This window comes from Gossypium hirsutum, chromosome A02 (assembly GCF_007990345.1).
Source record: "Gossypium hirsutum isolate 1008001.06 chromosome A02, Gossypium_hirsutum_v2.1, whole genome shotgun sequence".
NCBI classification, from domain to species: Eukaryota; Viridiplantae; Streptophyta; class Magnoliopsida; order Malvales; family Malvaceae; genus Gossypium; species Gossypium hirsutum.
Genome location: NC_053425.1, coordinates 1,374,343 through 1,398,024, shown reverse-complemented (window position 1 = coordinate 1,398,024; position 23,682 = coordinate 1,374,343). Strand labels below are relative to the sequence as shown.

Below are 23,682 nucleotides of genomic sequence, written 5' to 3'. Positions count from 1 at the left end.
TTTTATTTACTTTGATACTTGCGAAGATATATGAATTGTTGTTATAAAGGCAGTAATTCATGAGTTGGATTGAGCCATACTTTCAAATATTTTCGTAAAAAAATTTCTCCAATCCAGCTTAATTTCAATATTAAGTAAATTAGCCCCTTTCAAAAAAAATTAAAGCAATTTAATCCTTATCAGTTTCAAAAGTGAACAACTAAGGACAATTGATCACAACATTAATATTTTTCAACAATTTTACATAAATTAGACTTGCATAATCACAAATTTAGCTCTCATAATATATGAATCTGATTATAATTTAACAAATTTAACCCCTAACAATTTTGTAAATGTGTAGATGTAGAGGTTAAATTTGTTGAATTTTTTGGGATCAATACCAAATTAACAAAATATGTAAACAACAAGGGCTAAATTTGTTATTATATCAATCAGAATTGTGCAAATTGACGAAAGACATTACCAACATGATTAATTGTCTTTAATTGTTCACTTTCAAAATCGAAATGGATTAAATCGCACCGACTTTTTTAAAGAAACTAATTTACTCAATTTCAAAATTAAGAGGAGCTAGAGAAGTCTTTTTTACCCTAATATTTTTATCTAATTTTAGTTGGTCCAATTTGAGATCCTTTTAAAAAGATGACCACTTTATAGGAAAACCCCCCTTCAACAAGTCCATTGTATGGTCTTCCTTTTTTCAATTCAAATACTCTAAAAGAAAAATGATAACTACTTTAATGGCGGCATTGTAATTCTCCCTAACTTCAAAGAAAATGGAAGAATTAAATTTTGGGGGAAAATTTTTCTCAAATTTCTTAGCTAATGGTTTTTGGACCAAAAATATCTATGGGTCGGATCGAGTCTAGTTCGAATTTTCGAAGAAAATTATTCAAATCCAACCTTCTAATTATTTTACCTTTTTTAAATATATTAATATATTAAATTATATTTTTATATTATTTTAATTGAATAATAATTCGTCTATTTATATTATTATCAAAATATTTCTAGTTTGTTCCTCAATTAGTAAATAATCCAACTACATTCGAGTAGACCTACCTATGGTCAAGCCAAACCTAGTTTTTAAAAAAATTTCAAGCATAACCTCAATTTAAACCTAGTAGACCCAATTTCAAAAAAAAAATTCTAAGCTTAAGCTCGTATTTGACCTGATTCGATCCAATGGCAAGTTCAATTGTTACATATTAATTAAATATTTTATATATTAATATTTATCTATTTTAAATAAAATTCAAGTCTAACAAAATTAATTAAAATTAAAAAAATTTTATTTAAACTCGATCCAAACCAAACTCATACTACACATTAGTGATTCGAGGAAAATGCCACAGAAATACTTTTTAGTAACAAAGTTGAGATTATTTTTTATTTTTTAGAATAATAAAAAGTGATATTTCAAATAAAGGATTCAATTCAAATCCGTTATAGAAAAAAGAGATTAGTGGCAGCCAATAAATATTTCTTTAAAATTCTATTAAGAATTAGGGCTTGAGAATCTTGAATATTTAATGCAGCCATTTTAATATTTATTATTATACCAAAGCATTGCCTCATTTTATTTTCATGCAAAATATCTTTACTTTTTTTTTTGAAATTTAGTCCCTAAGATTTATTGTTTTAAAATCTTGAAAATGTCATACTATTCCTTGCTACTTTTGCTTATTGAATGTACTTAATGTCCTTTCTATAATTTTCTAACAAAAGAAGATAAAAGAAAGTAGGGTAAATTACACTTGTAGTCATTTAACTATTGGTAGGTTTCTTTTTTGATCATCTAATTATGAAAAGTAATAAAATGTTCACCCAAGTATTTGATTTTTTTTTCTTTCTTCTCACCAACCGTTGAGTAGCTGACGAAAAGATGACGTGTAAGCTTTTAAAATTGGCATAATAGCAACTTCAACCCTTAGCATTTATATATTATGTCAATTTAGTCTCAATTTTAAAAAAATTTAACCCTCAACGTTTACACATTGTGTAAATTGTTTTTTTTTTCAATTTTTACTTTTCTTTGTGACTCTTTCACTTAAAAAGCTAAAAAAATAAATTTATCGACTAAATTTGATCGAAAATATACCAAAAATCCAAGATAATAATCTTTATTTTTTTCTCATTCTTTTCTCGATGTTACGAGAGAGAGAGAGAGAGAGAGAGAGAGAGACCAAATTACACAAAGTGTAAAGGTTGAGGGTTAATTTTTCCAAATCAAGACTAAATTGACACAATGTATAAGTGTATAGGGTTAAAGTTGTTATTTGCCAATTTTAAAAGCTGTCAAGATATCTTTCTGTTAATAATTTAACGGTTGGTAACCAGAAATCTAATGCCCCTTAACCCTTATCCGTCGCTGAAACAGGGTTACGGAGCATTACCAGACATTTCAGAACAAATATGAACAATCATATAATAATATAACATAAAGTCCCTTTATTGAGACTTTGAGACCCAAATCACGAGTTAGAAACAAATAGGGACTTAATCGGAAGTCTAGAAAATTTTTCGTAAAATTTTAAAATTTTTCTTAAGTACAGGGCCCACACGCCCGTGTCTCTGCCCGTGTGGTAATACATGAGCATTTTGTTTTGAAAATTAAAAGTTGCAGGGGACACATGGCCTATCCACACGCCATGTATAACCGTATGTCTCACACGGTCTGGTCACAAGCCCGTATGCCCGGCCGTGTGGACTCAAAATGAGCCTTATTTATTAAGTTTACCAACCCTGCAAATCTTGAACAATGAGCAATTCAAAATCCAATTGTTCAATCAATTCAAAACACATTCAAACACATCTAAAACATGTCAAATAATCAACCTAATGACTTAACCAATGTACTAACATAGGTATTTTAGAAATACTTACTAATTTAATTCATTTAACTTCATTTAAACCAATTTAAACTTTATACGAAATTTCTACCTAAAATTTTGCATATGTTAAATTCATTCATACTTCAACCAAAACATGTCATTTTATAATCTCAACTTAACTCATAAACGTATACATATAATCAACTAAAATCATCTTATATCATCACTTACAACCATTTCTCAAAATGGCATACATATGACAACCTAGGTACATGTCATTCCCAAAGAAATATACTTCACCACTTTGAGTTCGTGATCGGCTTTGGATGCTGAGTCAACGATCTAACTTTAACCTAACATGCGCACGGAAACAAATCGTATGCTGAGTATAAACTCAGTGGTATTTCTATAATTCGATTACTTTTAAAACAAAATAATTAAACATGCACATTTAATTCATACAATTTCCAAATCCATTCAATTAATCAATTTTATTGTCAATTCATTTATTTATCCCTATTAACATGATTCAGATTTTGGAGGATACACAGATCCAACCAAAACAAACCAATATGGCACCCCGTGTCTCATCGGCCATGTTGAAGTAAATTGGTACCCAATACCTCATCAAATTTATCCAAAGTAATAATATGACACCCAGTGTCTCATCGACTCGTGGTCGAAGTATCCCTGAACTCTTCCAACCCTATGGAATGCCAGCTATATCCGACTCAGCCCGGTACAGTTGATAGGGTTTTCAATTTCAATTTCTCAATTCAATTTCAATCAAAATCCACACCAATCACAAATTCTCATAATTTCAATTCAACTATTTACATATGCTTATAAAATTCAATTCCATTCAATTCAATATCACAATATCAATTACTTACCTGAATCTACTTACCATACAAAATAAGTAATGAATTTAACAATTAATTATTAAATTCAGATTATAGAAATAAAAACCGTAATTTCCGAGCTAATTTTCGTTGACATTGTCTTTTCCTTTCCTAACTGAGGTCTCCGGCTCAAAGTTTTGTACGGAATTAAAATAAATGAAAATCATCAATACAACAAAATTTAACATTGAACATTTCAATTTATACACAAATTTTGCCTAAATTTCAATTTAGTCCTTAAATCAAACTAACTCTTTTTCTTACAAAACTAATTCCATATCTCAATTCAATTTCCACTTTAATCTAATTTCAACTCCCTAATTTCACCATAAAACCATAATTTCAAAATTCTCTCAATTTAGTCTTAATTACTTAAAACTTATGATTTATTTTACACTTCAATCATTTTCTCAATTCTAACTTGAATTTCTATCAATTTAAACCCTAATTCTTCAATTTATTCAACATGAACAACATCTAAAAATTCACTAATTTTCAAAATTTCAACATAAATCAGATAATATTTTGTTCTAAGATTCCAAAAACATAAAAATTTCAAGAAAATGAGCTAAATTAACTTACCAATTTGAGTTTGAACCTTGAAATCCCGAATTTCCCTTTTTCTTTTTCTTTCTATTTTCTTTCTTTCTTTTTCGTGCCTTCCTCTGTTCTTGTTCTTCTTTTCCTTTTGTTTCTTTATTTATTTATTTCATGTTTCATTTTAATTATAATAATATTATAATATTTACTTAAATTATAAGTTTAATTTATATTTAAATATATGTATATTATTTATACACATGGAAATTATTTTTACCATGTCAATTTATGGTTTAATTGCTTATTTAGTCTCTTGACTTTTCTCCATTCTATAATTCAACTTTTATCCTATATTCAATCTAGTCTACCTAATTTTTCTTAATTCAAGCTAATTCACCTAGCCAAAACCTAATTAACCACACAACTAACTTCGTAAATATTTTTAATAAATATTTACGAATCTGGTTTACAAAAACGGAGACCTGAGAATATACTTTCTGATAACCATAAATTTTGTGTCGTTACATTTCTCCCCCCTTAATAAATTTTGTCCTTGAAATTTACCTGAAAATAGGTAGGGGTACTGAGATCTCAGAGTTTCTTCCAGTTCCCAAGTTGCTTCTTCAATACTATGACTTCGCCACAACACCTTCACTAAGGGAACTCGTTTATTTCATAACTCTTTCATCTCTCAAGCTAATATCTCAACTGGTTCCTCTTCATATGATAACTCAAGTCGGATTTCAATATCTTCTGTCAAAATAACATAAGAGGGATCTGATCTGTATCTTCTGAGCATGGATACATGAAAAACATCATGAATCTTCTGTAATTTTAGAGGCAAAGCTAAACAATAGGCAACTAATTCAACTCTTTCCACAATCTCATATGGCTCAATAAAACGAGGACTCAATTTCCCTTCCTTTCGACCAAATCTCAAGATTTTCTTCCAAGGTGAAACTTTAAGAAATACCTTATCACCAACAGAATACTCAATGTATTGACATTTCAAATCTGCATACAACTTTTGTCTGTATAAAGCTGCCTTCAATCTATCTCGAATCTTCTTAACAATGTGCTCCATTTCTTGAATTAACTCTGGCCCAATCATTTTTCTTTCATTCAATTCCATCCAACAAACAGGTGATCAACATCTACAACCATATAGAGCTTCATACAGAGCCATTTGAATACTTGATTGGAAATTATAATTATATACAAATTCAGCTAACGATAAATAATATTCTCAACCTGATTCAAAATCAATGACACAAGCACGAAGCATATCTTCCAAAATCTGAATAACTCTCTCAGATTGCCCATCAGTCTGCAGATGGAAAGCTGTACTAAAGTTGAGTCGAGTACCAAGTAATTCATGCAACTGTCTCCAAAATCTTGATATGAATCGTGGATCCCGATCAGAGATTACTGATATAGGAAAACCAAGAAATCTTACAATTTTTCGAATATAAACTTCAGTAAGTTTCTGGAGTGACCAATCAGTTATGACAGCTATGAAGTGAGCCGATTTTGTAAGCTAATCAACAATCACCCAAATAGCATTTTTCTTATTTGCTGACAATGGTAACCCCGTTACAAAATCCATCATAATACAATCTCATTTCCATTCAGGAATATTAATAGGATGAAGTAATCCAGTAGGAACCTGATGTTCTGCCTTAACTCGTTGACATGTCAAGCATTTAGCCACGTACTTAACTATATCTTTTTTCATACCTGACCATCAATAAGATTCTCGTAGCTTACGGTACATTTTCATTCCTTCGGGATACATTGCAAAAGGATTGTCATGTGCTTCACAAAGTATGAACTCTTTCAATTAAAAAACAACTGGAACACAAATCCGATTACGAAATCTCAGACAATCATGTTCATCAATGCTGAAATTCTCTAACATACCATTCTGAACCATTTCTCTTTTTTTCATCAACTTATCATCTTCTAACTGTGCTGACCTGATCTAATCAAACATCATCGTTTTAACTTTTAATTCAGCCAATAAGTTTCCATCATCATTGATACTAAGTTGAGCAAACATTACTCGTAATTCAATCGCTACCTTTCTACTTAATGCATCAGCTACAACATTTGTCTTTCCCGGGTGATAATCAATAACACAATCATAATATTTTAAAAGCTCTATCTACCGACGTTGTCTCAGATTTAACTATTTTAGAGATAAAAAGATACTTAAGACTTTTACAATAGGTATAAATATAGCATTTATCACCGTACAAGTAATGTCTCAATATCTTTAGTGTAAAAATAACGGCAACTAGTTCCAGATCGTACGTCGAGTAATTACGTTTAGGTGGTTTCAATTGACGAGATGCATAAGCTATCACATTTCCATCATACATCAAAACACACCCGAGACCATTCAAAGAAGCATCACTATAAATAACAAAATCCTTTCCCGATTTTGGTAATGTCAAAACTGGTGCTTCAGTTAATATTTGTTTTAATTTCTCAAAACTTTTCTAGCACTGATCATCCCAGAAAAATGGAGTATTCTTTTACAACAAATTTGTCATTGGAAAAGCTATCTTTGAAAATCCATTTACCAATTTTTGGTAGTAACTAGCCAATCCCAAAAAACTACGTACCTCTGATACACTTCACGGCGCTTTCCACTGAACTATTGCTTCAATTTTCTTTGGATCAACTCTAATTCCATATGCCGATACCACATGTCTCAAAACACAACTTCTAATAGCCAGAATTCACATTTGCTAAGCTTTCCATACTGTTTCTCCCATAATATTTGCAAAACAATTCTGAGGTGCTGCTCATATACAGATTTAGACTTTGAATAGACCAGAATATCATCAATGTAAACCGCCACAAACTAATCCAGGTATAGTTGAAAAATACGGTTCATAAGATTCATAAAAGCAACTGGATCATTTGTTAATCCAAAAGGCATTACTAAAAATTCATAATGGTCATACTGTGTACGAAATGCTATCTTCGGTACATCACTTTCTTTTACTTTCTACTGGTAGTAACTCGATCTCAAATTAATCCTCGAAAACACAGAAGCTCCTTTCAACTGGTCAAATAGATCATCAATACGAGGTAAAGGGTATTGATTCTTAATTTTCACCTTATTCAATTACCGATAATTTATACACAACCGCATTGAACTGTCTTTCTTTTTAACAAACAACACTGGAGCTCCCTAAGGTGAAATACTAGGTCGTATAAATCCTCAATCCAGTAAATCCTAAAACTACACTTTTAATTCTTTTAGCTTGGTAGGCGACATACGATATGGGGGTATTGATATTGGAGCTGTACCAAGATAAACTTCTATTGCAAATTCGACTTCCTGATCTGGTGGTAATCCCGACAATTCTTTAGGAAAAAACATCAAGAAATTCACAAACAGTTCTGATTTTACTGCATTGACTTTCAACAGAATCTTAATTAATAACATATGCCAAAAAAGCTACACAACCCTGATGAAGAAGTTTATTAGCCTGAATTGTTGAAATAATATGAGTTGACCCATTGCTTCGAATACCATTTACCTCAATTTTGTCACCACTTCTACTCTAAACAATGAACTTCTTTTTACAACAGTCTAAATTTACCCCATGCTCAGTAAGCCAATCCATTCCCAGAATTATATCAAAATCGCCATATTGTAATATTAACAACTCAACAAGAAAAATTATGTTTTGTATCATTAGATGATACTTCTTACACACCTGATCCACTCATACAGTTTGCCCCAATGGACTAGACACTGCTATTGATACTCTAGATGTTTCAAATTTTAAATTTCCTGACTCAACCAATTTTGTATTAACATATGAATGTGAAGATCTCAGATCTATTAAAGCATAAACAGGTTCTGAATGCAAAAAAAATATACCTGTCACCACATCATGTGCATCACCCTTTTCATGGATCCGTACAACATATACTCAAGCTGGTACTCTGGCTTCTGATTGTTGAGAAGCAACATCACTTCCTCTTCTAGCACCACATCTGGAAAATGAACCACTTCTACTTGATCCTCAACCTCTAAAAGTAGGCACTAATCTCTGAGTTATAACAGGTGTAGCATTCTCATTTTTTGGCCAATCCATAATAAAATGCTCTGTCGATCCACAAAGGAAACACCCTCTAGTCAATTTTCAGCATTCACCTCTATGTTTTTTCCCACAATGTTCACAATTCGAAATTTCAATATCCCATGATGGACTTCGTACACTACCAGTAGAAACTGTCATCTATCTTTCATGATTTCTATCATCTCTATCTGATTTGAAACTCGATCTCCAACTACCTCGAGATTTTTTTGATCTTTTAGGTTGCAAATTCGAACTAGTAGCTCCGAAACGTTTCCCAAATGGATGAATATTTTCAAAATTTTTTTCAAGACCCAGTACTTGTTCAACCATTTTTGCTCTCTCAACCAAATCCACAAATTTAATGATTCTGTGATATACCAATTGCACCCTTAATTCATCATGTAAACCCCGTAGAAACCTCTTACAATTGTTAGTTTCGGTTGGTATAAATTCAACTGCATATTTACTGATTCGTGAAAATTCTCGTTCATAATCAACTACAGACATATTACCTTATTTTAGCATCAAAAACTCATGTTTTCTATCTTCAATGTATAATTCACCCACATACTTCTTAAATTCTCTTTAAAAGAAATCCCAGTTTATCTGTTCTGTTAGTACATTTCGAGTTACTAACTCCTACCATACATAAGCTTCCCCTTGTAATAAAGAAACAGCAAACAATAAACTTTCCCTGGGAGTGCATTCAAGTTGTTGCAGAATTCTTTTTGTAAACTCCATCCAACTTTCAGTAATAGATTGATCAACTCCTTTTAACCCCAAAAATTCAGTGGCACCATACTTACGCAGTTCTTTAATTGAGGCTCGTCGAGTAATAGGGGCAGACGTCACAATAGGTACAGTTCCTGCTAATCGTTGAAGGGCATCAGCTATAACCCTAAGTAAGTGTGAATCATATCTCTCTCTAGTATTACCCCATTCAATATTAGGTGGTTAATTTCTTACTGAATTTACACTCGGTATTACTGACTTGGTTTTATCTCTTTCATATGATTCATCATCTCCAGTATACATTTATTGATCAGTATCAACAATATATTCATCTGACATCTTTAACTACAAAACATAAATACACAAATATATCAGCATCCAATCTCGACTCTGTAACACCCCAAAAATGTTATTTTTGGTTTTATGAAATTGTGACACACAAGTGTGTATCTGCTTCAGTGGTTAAGTATTTTGGGGGTGTGTTTGAGGTCCTAAGTTCAAGTCATGACTTGTAAATTTTGGTATTTTTATGAATAAAACCCAATCTTTGGTTGTTAGGCTTTTAAATAAAAGATGGTAAGTAATTGACAGAATGGGCTTGCTAGTCTGGTGGTAAAGTGGAGTGTTGGTGTGTTTGGGGTCCTATGTTTGAATCCCTGCGTGAGCATGGAAGATATTTTTGCTCCAATTTTCTGCTGGGGATGTGTAAAACTGGGTTTCTGAGTAGTTGGAGGTTAGTGGGAGTAGTGGTGAGATAATTAGGGGATTTGGGGATTCTATCAATATTTTTTTGCTAATTTCGGTTCATTCAAAATTCCATTCTCTCTTCCCCAAAATTTCTTTCATCGTTCTGACATTTATTCATCAATTTTCTGCCGAATTTCACTATTTCCTCCCTCTTTTCTTTTGATTTCTTTTATTCCCTCATTGTGTTTGACGATTGAACTCACGCGGTTCGATAAGTATTGGTTAAGAGGTTTGTTTCTTTTGTTAACTTTCCTCTGAAGTGTATTGTTTATGCCATTTAAGAGAGGATTCAAGGGCTCGTAATCACCCATTAGAGTGTTAGTTTGTGTGGGAACTGCTGATCTTCGACTTAAAGTAAGGATTGGCCATTTTTTTAGTAAAAACCTCGATTCGAGTTTGATTCTAGATCGCATTATGATGGATTAAATTAGTGTTATTTGTTCAACTATAGGTTTTGGAGTGCTCAGGAACTGTTTTTGCATAGATAGAAACCAGGTGTGTACCCGAAAACGTAAAAAATGAGGTTCCAATAAAAGCCGAAAATAATTCTATCGACGTCACACGGCCGTGTGGTACACCGTGTGATGGAACATAGGCATGTGATCGTAGGCTGTGTGCGACACACGGTCTAAACCAATTTGGGTCGTATGGGCCACACGGGCAGGCCACATGAGCGTGTGAGCCCATGTTTCTGAAAAGTTGTTTAAGGTTACACGGGTCGCCTAAGTCTACTGTGGACCTACTGAAGGGTCGGTAAGCGCTACTTAGACCCTTATATGAGTGACCTGTCTATCTGATTTTTGTATCGAGTATGAATTATGATATACGAATGTATGTACCGTAATTGTATAATAATATGACTTTTTTTTTGGTATGTTGCGTTGTATCGGGGGTGGGTTATTGATGATATTTGGAGGAAGTGTCTGAAAGGCTATTAAGCCTGTTATCTAGCAGCTCTACTGCAAATTTCTGATTATTGTGCCGCATTTCGATACAGTATGGTGTGTAGGGATGGGTGAGTCGATTTAATCCCCACATTGTGTGTAGGGATAGACGGAGATGGTGTGTAGAGGCTTGTGGGTAGGATTCTGATTTCTGCTATTGCATATTGTATCTAAAATGGGCCACGATCCTAAATTATATCTGAGACTATATCCGAATGGGCTAAAGCCCAAATTGAATCTGTAATGGGCTTAAGCCTAGTCTGTATTTGACTATGTTCTGATGTGTTTCTGATTGCATGTTTTCTGTGGGGATTACACGCTAAGTAGCAAAAACTCACCCTTTCTGTTCAATCTGTACAGGTAATCCTCAGACTTGACGGATCAGTGCAGCGGAGGACTCGACGGTGGCCACACATAAATTTTATGCTATTTCTGTTAATTTCAGATTTTATTACTTATTTGGGGGTTTGATGTAACTTATGGACTTTGGACTGTCTCGCTTTAAATTTTCGGTTTCTTAGTTGGTTTTATGATTATTACTGCTAGGCATGATAAAACTCATTTTTTCACTAAGATCAAACGGTTTTTCTAGAATAAATATTTTTTTCAAAGCTTCCGCTAAAAGATATGGTGTTAGACATAATGAAAAACATGTGCTTTATTTCGAATTAAAATAAAGACTAATTAACTGAAACGGTTTTAACTCGACAAACTCGTTTTTAAATTCCATTTCATGTGACATCACCAGATTCGGCCATAACGTCTAGGCCAGTTTTGGGGTGTTACAGACTCAATTTGACTCAATTATGACATTTACCTCTGGACTAAATTCTGAGCTCAATTTAGTTTGAGAATCGGGTAAACTTGAATAGCTCTGATACCACTAAATGTAACACCCTTTAACCCTTATCCGTCGTAAAAATAGGGTTACGGAGCATTACCGGACATTTCAGAACAAATATGAACAATCATATAATAATATAACATAAACATCATAATTTAATCATAATGTCCCTTTATGGAGCCTTTAAGGCCCAAATCATGTGCTAGAAATAAATAGGAACTTAATCGAAAGTCTAGAATATTTTTTATAAAATTTCAATTTTTTTCCTAAGTACAAGGCTCACACGTCCGTGTGGTTTAAGGACACGCCCATGTGACGCTAAACACGCATGTGCTTCAAGTCGTGTTCTACCCCCTATAACTCTGACTTATTCACACGGCCAAGTTACACACCTGTGTGCTAGACCGTGTTCCTCACACAACTGAGATACACGCCCGTGTCTCTGCCCGTGTGGTAATACATGAGCATTCTATTTTGAAAATTAAAAGTTGCAGAGAACACACGGCCTATCCACACGCCCATGTATAAGCTGTGTGTCTTACACGGTGGTCACACGCCCATGTGCCAGGCCGTGTGGACTCAAAATGAGCCTTATTTATCAAGTTTACCAACCCTACAAATCTTGAACAACAAGCAACTCAAAATCTAATTGTTTAATCAATTCAAAACACATTCAAACACATCTAAAACATGTCAAATAATCAACCTAATGACTTAACTAATGTACCAACATAGGTATTTTAGAATACTTACTAATTTAATTCATTTAACTTCATTTAAACCAATTCAAACTTTATAACAAAATTCAACCTAAAATTTTGCATATGTTAAATTCATTCATACTTCAACCAAAACATGTCATTTTATAATCTCAACATAACTCATAAACTTGTACATATAATCAACTAAAATCATCTTATATCATCACTTACAACCATTTCTCAAAAGACATACATATGACAACCTAGTTACATGTCATTACCAAAGAAATATACTTCACCACTTTGTGATCGGCTTTGGATGTTAAGTCAATGATCTGACTTTAACCTAACCTGCACACGGAAACAAACCGTACGCTAAGTATAAACTCAGCGGTATTTCTATAATCTGAATACTTTTAAAACAAAATAATTAAACATGCAAATTTAATTCATATAATTTCCAAATCTATTCAATTAATCAATTCACATATAAATACTCAGCGGTATTTCTATAATCCGAATACTTTTAAAACAAAATAATTAAACATGCACATTTAATTCATATAATTTCCAAATCCATTCAATTAATCAATTCACATATAAATCATTTATCACACATTTAATTCTCATCAATAGCTATTTTAAATAGCTTTTCTCACTTTGAATTTACATATGATTTGGCAATAACAATACTAATTTCATGAACCCTTGGTTCATGCATTTCATTTATACAATTCAATTTAATGTCCAATTTCAAATTCATATTCATTATCATTCAATATCAATTTTATTGTCAATTCATTTATTTATCCCTATTAATACGACTCAGACTTTGGCGGATACACGGATCTAACCAAAACACACCAGTATGGCACCCAACGTCTCATCGGCTATGCCGAAGTAAATTGGTACCCAGTACCTCATCGAATTTATCCGAAGTAATAATATGACACCTAGTGTCTCATCGACTCGTGATCGAAGTATCTCTAAACTCTTCCAATCCTATAGCATGCTAACTATATCCAACTCAGCCCGATACAATTAATAGGGTTTTCAATTTCAATTTCAATTTCTCAATTCTAAATTCAATTTCAATCAAAATGCACACCAATCACAAATTCTCATAATTTCAATTCAACTATTTACATATGCTTATAAAATTCAATCTCATTCAATTCAATATCACAATATCAATTACTTACCTGAATCTACTTACCATACTCATTAAGTAATAAATTCAACAATTAATTATTAAATTCGAATTATAGGAATACAAACCGTAATTTTCGAGCTAATCTTCGTTGACTTTGTATTTAATTTCCTTTCCTAGCTGAGGTCTCCGGCTCAACGTTTGCTACAGAATTAAAATAATTGAAAATCATGAATACAACACAATTTATCATTGAATATTTCAATTTATACACAACTTTTGCCTAAATTCCAATTTAGTCCTTAAATCAAACTAACTCTTTTTCTTACAAAACTAATTTCATATCTCAATTCAATTTCCACTTTAATCTAATTTCAACTCCCTAATTTCACCATAAAACCCTAATTTTGAAATTCTCTCAATTTAGTCTCAATTACTTAAAACTTATGATTTATTTTACAATTCAATCGTTTTCTCAATTCTAACTTGAAAATCTATCAATTTAACCCCTAATTCTTCAATTTATTCAACATGAACAACATCTAAAAACTCACTAATTTTCAAATTTTCAACATAAATTAAATAGTATTTTATTTTAGGATTCTGAAAACATAAAAATGTCAAGAAAATGAGCTAAATTAACTTACCAATTTAAGTTTGAACCTTGAAATCCCTAATTTCCCTTTTTCTTCTTTTTTCTATTTTCTTTCTTTCTTTTTCTTGCCTTCCTCTGTTCTTGTTCTTCTTTTTTCTTTTGTTTATTTATTTATTTATTTCATGTTTCATTTTAATTATAATAATATTATAATATTTACTTAAATTATAAGTAAGTTTAATTTATTTTTAAATATATGTATATTATTTATACACATGGAAATTATTTTTACCACACACATGTTAATTTATGGTTTAATTGCTTATTTAGTCCATTGACTTTTCTCCATTCTATAATTCAATTTTTACCCTATATTCAATCTAGTCCTTATACCTAATTACTCTTAATTCAAGCTAATTCACCTAGCCAAAACCTAATTAACCACACAACGAACTTCGTAAATATTTTTAATAAATATTTACGAATCTGATTTACAAAAATGGAGACCCAAAAATACACTTTTCGATAACCGTAAATTTCGAGTCGTTACATAAAATTTACTAATAGTTGGGTGACTACCAATATAATTACCCAAGAAAATATTGCAAATGTTGGGATTTGATTTTTAAATTAATTCAAATTATTTGAGTTACGGGTGATGATGGGTTGAGCCAAAAAGACACTTAAGGATTTTTTTTTACTAAATTCAGTTAAGGAAATATTTGCAAATGCTAAGGCTTTAGGATCATGATGTCTTAAGTTCAAATTTTGATCATGTTTGAGCGTCTCAAATTCATTATGGTTTTAAAGCTAGCTACTTGTTGATCCTTTCTAAACTATTCTAGTTTGATTTTGTATATTAAACTGATTGCACTTTGTAGTGTTTCGTTCTAGTTATAGTTCAATTAGATATGCATTGCTTGTAATTCCAAACTTCAAAAAAATTTACCACAACTTCTTAACATGCCTCAAACAACATCATCAAGGGATCTATGCAATCCATAGAAAATATATATACAGAGCAAAGAACTTATGACAACATATGTCAATCTATCACATTTCAAACATTTTATTTGGTCTCATCCAAGTCGACTCCAACAATATTTTAAGCTAACACATGTCACCCTATCACTGCATTCAGGGTAAAAACAACTCAATAATTGAGATCTATATCAAACCCCCATTCCCCAATAAATACCCTCACCAAGGTAAGGGAAGAGCAAGCTAACTTTATAAAAACTCTTCTTCATGATGTCTCCAATATAACGATTCTCTACACCATTACATCCCACAATACAAACCATCACTACAAACTACATCTACATTTTGCATTGTAACACTAACAATTAATTAGAGCCAAAATGTAGCCACTTTTAAACTATAGAATCTATGGGCTAATCTTTAAAATAGTTTGGGGGTATATTTGGGCACAATTTATTGATTTATATTTGAAAAATATATGTTAATTTAAGTAATATTTTCAAAATAGAAGAAACCCAAAATAAATAAATAAATAAAGTCCATAACAAAAAATAAATAAATATTCGTTCTCAAAATAGAAAAAAAAACTATTTGCTTTGAAAGAAAGAGTTTTATTTAAATATTATTTCAATTCGAATAAAATTAATTTTTAACATTACAATGAATAAATATTTATAATAAAATAAAAAGTAAAATTTAAGTTTGAAAATCGATTCAATTATTATTTTTAAATAATTTTTTAATAAGTGAAGTTTTAATCAAAATCACATGCCCATCCCATGTTCATTAGCAATTTTGGTAAGAACTTGAAGGGGAAAAAAGAAAGATAATTTTAAGAACAATTGATAATAAAGGTAAAGATAGTATAGTGAAAGGTGTATTTCGTTTTATAATATTTTAATCAATTTATTTTTTAAATTTTAAAATTCAGGTCCTATTATTAATACTATTAAATTTTTTGTTAAATTTAAGTTAATTACAACATATTTTTTTAATTATATAGCTATTAAATAAATATATATTTTTTATTTTAAAATATCAACAATAAATCTAACAAAGAAAATAATATTAACAGTTGAAGCTGAATTTTAAAATCTAAAAAAAAACTAAATTTCTAATTTTCAAAAAATACTGGTTGTATACACAAATTTCTAACCTACATATTTCTATGGAAGGCTGTGGGCTAGCAAGAGAATCCAAAGAAGAGTCAAACCCTGGGCACCATACAAGAGAGGAACCAACTGTGAAACCTCCCGAAAGTAAACTGATGTTTATCCACTCACTAAACTCGAGGTTACAACATCCCATAATATTAAACACGCTATAAATACAATATAAAAAAAATCAAAATTTACCTAATACAAGTAAACTATTATTATATAGATTTTTTAATTTTTATCTATACTTAGTATAAATCCTCTTATCAAATTGATATTACGAATTAATTGAATAACAATTTAATTAAAAAAGGAAGAAAACACCCTTATTTTACAAAATAAATTATATTATTTTAAAAATATTTTTGTCAGTTACATCATTTATATTAAACATATACATATAAAAAGATTTAAACCCGTACCTTTTTAGTGTTCAAAATTTATATTCAAATTTTTATGAATATATTTATTAAATAATTTTATTTTTCACTAGAGGTGTCTATGGGCCCTAATAAAATTTTAAATCCGTTTGATATGCCTGGGCACAATTCGAAAAATGGGTCTAAAATTTTACCCAAATCCGACTCAGATAAAAAATGTTAAAACTCGAGTACAGCCCGACTTGCCCTATTAAAATTTTTTATATAAAATTTTTTGAAAAAATTAATACATCAAAAACACTGAAAACATTAAAATAAATGTTTCCAAACAAATTGAAAATAATTTTTTTTTTAAAGTATATTTAAATAACACAAAGATAAGTACAACTGAACATGTAAATGCCTCTAAAATAGTAGCAAAATTAACAATAAAACAAAAATTATACAATATTCAAATAATAACAACAGACCAAAAAACTTACATGAGGCCGAACCCATTTTCTAAATATGCCTTATTTTTTTACTTGAATCTATTTTCCGAACTTACATTTTTACTTAAATATTCAAATTTTTCAATCGATAGTGGACAATTCTATTTTTTTCACCTGATAGTATCTGTATTACTATAGAGATTTATATAATGATATGTTAGATATGGTTAATGAATATGAAAGACATAAAACATGATGTAATCTTTGTTAATGATAATGAAATCTAGGATTATAAGCATGTGAAAAAAAATAATTTATAGAAAAGGAAAACTTTGAAAATGGCCAAATTTAGGCAAAAAGTCAAACACCGCGTTGAATTTCAACAACTTAATTCATTAATATTAAAACTCAAAGCAAAAGTGTCCAGTCAAATCAAGTAAGCCAACAATAATTGGTGGTCTGTGTGTGTACTTATTTTACTACAAAAATTTTAATTACCCCTTTTTTTTCTTACACCAATACCTTAATTGTCGGCTAAATTCCAAACCTTTTGCATTGTATTTTTTTTTCAATTTTTTAAAACTATTTTTAACAAAATTTCGTCCCTAGTTATCCATATTTTCCGACCATATTTTTTAGTTATATTTATTAAATAATTTTATATTTGATTTCCATACCTTATCCAAAAGAAACAGATTTTAGGATGGCAAAACTCGAATTACTTTATAGAGTTTATATTAATGTGTTTGAAATAGATGAAGTTTTAAAAGGAAATGAATGCACGACGATAGAATAGGGCACTTGCAATAAATGCTTGCTCTATCCAGTTTTGTCTCGATATTTAAAAGGCGTTAACACTTAACGTTTATATTTTGTCAATTTTGTCTTTATTTTTTTAGCTAAATTTAAACATCAACGTTTTAAAAATAGTAGAATTTGACCATCAATTTTTCAAAAAGAGTGACAAAAATATTAGCTGAAATGTTAAATTTTTAAAACATGGTCACTCACAAGGCAATCCACGTTTATTTTATGTTCTTTCATTTTTTTAATATTTTTTATGAATTTTAAATTATTTGTTGACGTGACATATAAGACAAATAGTGCAATGCAGGTTGTCATGTCAACATTGTTAAAAAATAATATTTTAGTCAATATTTCTGTTAAAGAAAAGTAATTTGACTCTTTTTTAAAAGTTAATGGCCAAATTTAGTTCAAAATAAAGAGAATAAAGAAAAAATTAACAAAAAGTATAAACGTTATGGATTATATATATTGAAATTAGGTTAAAACTTACTACAAGTCCTTGTACCATACCGAAAAGTTCATTTTAACTCTACCATTAAAATAAGCATTTTAGTTTTCGTATGTTTCAAAATCAAACATTTTAGTGTTCGCACATTAACTTTATCGTTAATGGGATGGCGTGACTAAATGGTGGCTGATGTGATTTTAAATTAATTACTAAGTTGAATTGAAAAGCTTACTTGCATTTGAATATTAATTTTTTTATTAGTTAAAAGACATGGGTTTAATATTTGATTTAAGTCAATTTAAGGCACAATGATTAAATTGTTAGATTTTCAAACATACATGAACTAAAATGATTGTTTTAATAATAAATACATTAAAATGAACATTTTGATATGGTATAAAGACTTATAGTAAGCTTTAACAATCAAAATTATGTTCATGAATAAATTATAAATATATAATTTTGTTGATACACGGTATCAACGGAGATTAAAATCAAAGGTTAAGATGGAGGATGGTGTTCTAATCCAAAAAATAGAGAAGAAGGCCCCCTTAAATGAAGTGCCTGAAGTTACTTAAACTATGGGTATTTCGGGTCAAATTCTTATATATTTTTTAATAGTTATATAACAAATTTTATAATATTAAACTGAAAAATAAATAATAATAAAAGCGAGATAAAACAGTGTGGAGTGGTAATGAATATAACCAAATGATATGAAATAAATATCATATATACGATTATATCAATAAATTTGATAATTAATTTAATAAAAACCATATAATTAATTAATTTATATACTTTATCAAAAAAATTATTTTATTACAATGAATCCAAAAGCAATATACACATATAAAAAGAGTGGGTTTTATTTTTATTTTTATTATTGTTTGTTCCTAGTTAGTTCAACTCACTTAGAAAGCTTTTTAAGGTCAACCCCACAAAGTAACACCTTAAAAAGCTTATGCTCGTTTTTTCACTTAAAACACAATAATATATTTTGGGTTGTATGTCCGGGTTCAAAGACTTGCTAAATATTTGAGTAAAAATATTAAACTCCGACAATAAATATGAATAAAACAATTAAGTCCGTTTAAAATATTTTCCACATTTAAATTTTAATATTTAAAGCTTAAATTCGAACTCAATCTAGCTTGATTCGTTTTCAAGTTTATATATGCTATTTTTCATTTATTTTACGTTTTATTTAATTGATATAAAATTATAATATGTTATACTATAATATAAATATTAAAAAATGTTAGACTTGTTTATATTTATAATGGTAATAAAAGAAATGTTCGTATATAAAATTACTAAATATTAAATAAAAAATTATGTAAGTGAGCTTAAAGGGGCTCGGATTAGTTATTTACAAGCAAGCATGGACATAATTTTGCCAACTATATATACTATTATAATATTATACATTAATCTAACTCGAGCTTGACACGATTTAACCCATAAACTCCTCTACTTTAATATATATATATATAATGAGTTTGGGTTTGATATATATAAGGCAAAGGCAAATCTGACGAAAGATAAGCAAGGGCTTAGGTCCTCCAAAAATGAAAAAAATTGTAATTCAATTTTATCATAAAATAATAAAATTACACTTTAACTTCAAAAAATAATATATATTTAATCCTTTTAAAATTCTCAAATAATTTGTAATTTAATCCCCATCTCTAATTTTTTTTAAATGATGATAATAATCTATAATTTCATAAGTTGGAAGCCTATCTCGTGTCATATTATTAATCTCATGTATGCAACATAAAAAATTTACTATCAATTAAATTTCGACCCACCCAATATGTGCTTAAAAAATTATTTTTTAGAATAAAGTATTTAATTGCTAGATATTTACTATCAATATTAAATTTCAGGAATCGGTCAACTACATAAAACTTTTCAAAAAATTGTTTTTTAAAGTTAAAAGATATAATAATATAATTTTATGAATGATTACATTATTTATTTAAAATTAAGATTAAAAAATTACATTTTATGTCCGAAAAATATATTTGACAAAAAATTAAGTCCATTAAAATACAAGTATACATGGGTTTTAGTATCTAAAATTTGAATCTAAATCCAAACCTAATTCAATCTATTTTTATCTTTATAATTTATGTGATTTATCAAAAACATTTTAATTTTAAAAATAATATAAAAGAGCTTAAAACGAATATGAGTTAATCACTTATAAATATGTGCGAGCTTACTACTATTTCTCTTAGATGTAAGAGATAAAAAGTTATCTAAGCCTTAAATTCATAATTGCTATCAACTGAAGATACAAACCTTTTATCAATATAGTTATGACTGAATGAATAAATACATAAATTTATCAAGTGTGGCCTGAGTTCGAGTCGCGCTAGTTACGTTAGTTGTTTGAATTTTGCACTATTATTGAAATCTAAAAAAAAAAACATAAATTCGACTTTATTCATCAACATAGCTTAACTTTTCAGATCATACCATTTTTATATTTTATATAAAAGGTAAATATCTATTCTTTTTTCCATAAAAAGTAAATATAATTATTTACGAAAAATGTATAGTATTAATTACTACTACTATTTCTGTTAGGGTTAATATTTGGTACTCGACTGTATATTTTTTATTCCATAAGTAATTTTAAAAAACTTCCGCATGTATCTTTCCCTTATAGAAAAAAATCAAAGTTATCTACGCATTAATCTCATAACTAATGTTAAATGAAGATATGAATCTTTTATCGTTGTATCTATGATTAAATCGATTTATTTTATTTGAGGATAAAGCAACATTTAGTCTCTGAATTTAACAATTTTTCTCAACTTAACCCTTGAACCTTTTTTTGGTCCACATTAATTCATAAATTTATATTTTTTTCAAGTTTAGTACATGTGATGATGCAACACTCTAAGACTATATCACGTCTTAAAATGAATATATATATATTACATAACGATATGTCACAACCTCATAACCTCACACCATCTCACAGACTAAAACTGAGAAAAATTGCTAAGTTCATAGACAAGAAAAAACCAAGGATCAAGTTGAAAAAAATTACAAATTTTAATGACTAAATATAACAGTATCCCTTTTATTTATTTATAAAAGTAATGATGATGACCAGCCGTAACAATTTCAGCCTCCGAAAAACCCTACCGACCACTTAAAATATATAAAAATAAATAAAATTCCATTTTTCTTTTTATAAAATAAAGTTTTTAAATTTTATAAAATTTCCAGTCAAATGTCAAATACACGCCCAACGTGCTGTTTTGTTTTTTTTTTTCTTTTATATTTTCCTTCTTCCCTCAATTTCACCATAAAAGAAACACCGTTTTCATGGCGTTTAATTTTTTTCAACTTTCCTTCCTTTTTATATAAATCCCATTTCATCTCTTCCATTTTCATCCCCCAAATTTCATCTCTTTTCTCTCCTTCTGACAGTGTCTTCAAATGGCGTCCAAAGCTTTAATGAAGCCAACCTTGAACTTTAAACATGGTACCCTAAAGAACAATGAAGCTCAAGTTCAGTCACATTCTTTTGGTCAAGTTTGTTTCCCGGGAAAGAATGGGGTTTCTTCGTCGAGAAAATCTGTTGTCGTCTCAGTAGTAACAACGAAGACAGCATCGCCAGCGACGGTGGTGACAGTGCCTGTGAAAACTGGTTCGACGGTTTTGTTATCCCCGAAATGGAGAGAAATCCAGGGGTTAAACAACTGGGAAAGCTTGGTGGAACCTTTGCATCCTCTCCTTCGAAACGAGATAATCCGATATGGCGAGTTCGTTGCCGCTTGTTATAAGGCTTTTGATCTCGACTCGAACTCGAAACGTTACTTGAATTGTAAGTATGGCAAAAAGAACATGTTGAAAGAAGTGGGAATGGATGATTCTGGGTACGAAGTGACCAAGTACATTTACGCCACCCCAGACGTCAACATCCCAATCCAGAACGACGCCGCACCTGGTCGTTGGATTGGGTACGTAGCCGTTTCATCGGACGAAGTGACGAAACAGTTAGGAAGAAGAGACATGTTGGTTACGTTCAGAGGGACGGTGACGAACCACGAATGGGTAGCCAACTTTATGAGCTCACTAACCCCAGCACGCCTCGATCCACTCCATGATCGCCCAGACGTGAAAGTAGAATCCGGGTTTTTAAGCTTATACACATCGGAAGAAGCCGAGACCAAGTTTGGCCTCGAGAGTTGCCGGCAACAGCTATTATCCGAGGTTTCGAGGCTAATAAACAAATACAAAGGCGAAGAATTAAGTATCACTTTAGCTGGTCATAGCATGGGAAGTGCTTTAGCCCTACTATTAGCTTATGACATATCAGAGCTTGGGTTAAACAAAGCTGATGATCGTCGTAAAATACCAGTCACAGTGTTCTCTTTCGGGAGACCAAGAGTTGGTAACTTGAGCTTCAAGCAAAGATGTGAACAATTAGGGGTTAAAGTATTAAGAATTGTGAATGTCAATGACCCCATCACCAAGCTACCAGGTGTGTTATTCAATGAGAATTTTAGGGGTTTCATCGGCGGCAGCAGATACGAATTCCCCTGGTTCGCTTGCTCCTGTTACGTCCACGTCGGGGTCGAATTAGTCCTCGACTTTTTCAATGTTCAAAACCCTTCATGTGTTCATGATCTTGAAACCTACATCAACTTACTCAAATGGCCTCAAAGATTAGGGATTCAAAAAGAGGGTTTTGATTGGATGAACAAAGCTAGGGATTTGCTTACAAGTGCTCAAAGCCTTAACATCAATTTGATGCCATGGAAAGATGTTGCAATCAACATGGTAAACATGGTTCAATCTCAAAGAACATAAAAAAAAAATGTATATTTTGTTATCTGTTGTTAGTTTTGTATATTATTAACCCTAGGGCTAGACTTAAAAGGTGAAAAATTAGCTAACTTTTATACTTAGGGTAAATATTTTTGTAATCTCTAAGAAAAATAAAGAGATTATCTTGAAACAATAATAACTTAGTGTATAGATTATTATTTAAAGGCTATTCTTTTGCATTTTTGTTTACACTTAATATATATAATAGGATTATCCGATGATCAAACTCGAGATGAGGGTTAATTGACTAAAGATAAAGGTATAAAGATGATTGGATGATCGGACTCTGCATTGATGTATGCATTTGGGGTTCAATCAATAGCTCACATGAATGCTTGATTATAAGCAACTTTTTTATTTTTGATTTAACCCTAACCTTATTTATGATAATAGTTATCTAGATACTTTAAATATAATTAATTACCTTTTATTCATTTTCTGATTATGAAAAATTACCTTCCTTTTATACATTATTAGCATCGTTCTCGTTCACATATTTAGAATTTAATCTCTACTTTTATTTTCA

At 30.2% G+C, this 23,682-nt stretch overlaps 1 protein-coding gene across 1 annotated transcript; it reads left to right on the top strand.

The window, feature by feature from the left end:
* Positions 1-21,729: 21,729 nt before the first annotated feature.
* LOC107927431 (galactolipase DONGLE, chloroplastic) lies at positions 21,730-23,232 on the top strand. The gene has a single exon (XM_016858477.2). It carries the CDS (start codon positions 21,762-21,764, stop codon positions 23,136-23,138), a length of 1,377 nt encoding a protein of 458 aa, XP_016713966.2. The 5' UTR covers positions 21,730-21,761; the 3' UTR covers positions 23,139-23,232.
* The last annotated feature ends 450 nt before the right edge of the window (positions 23,233-23,682 follow it).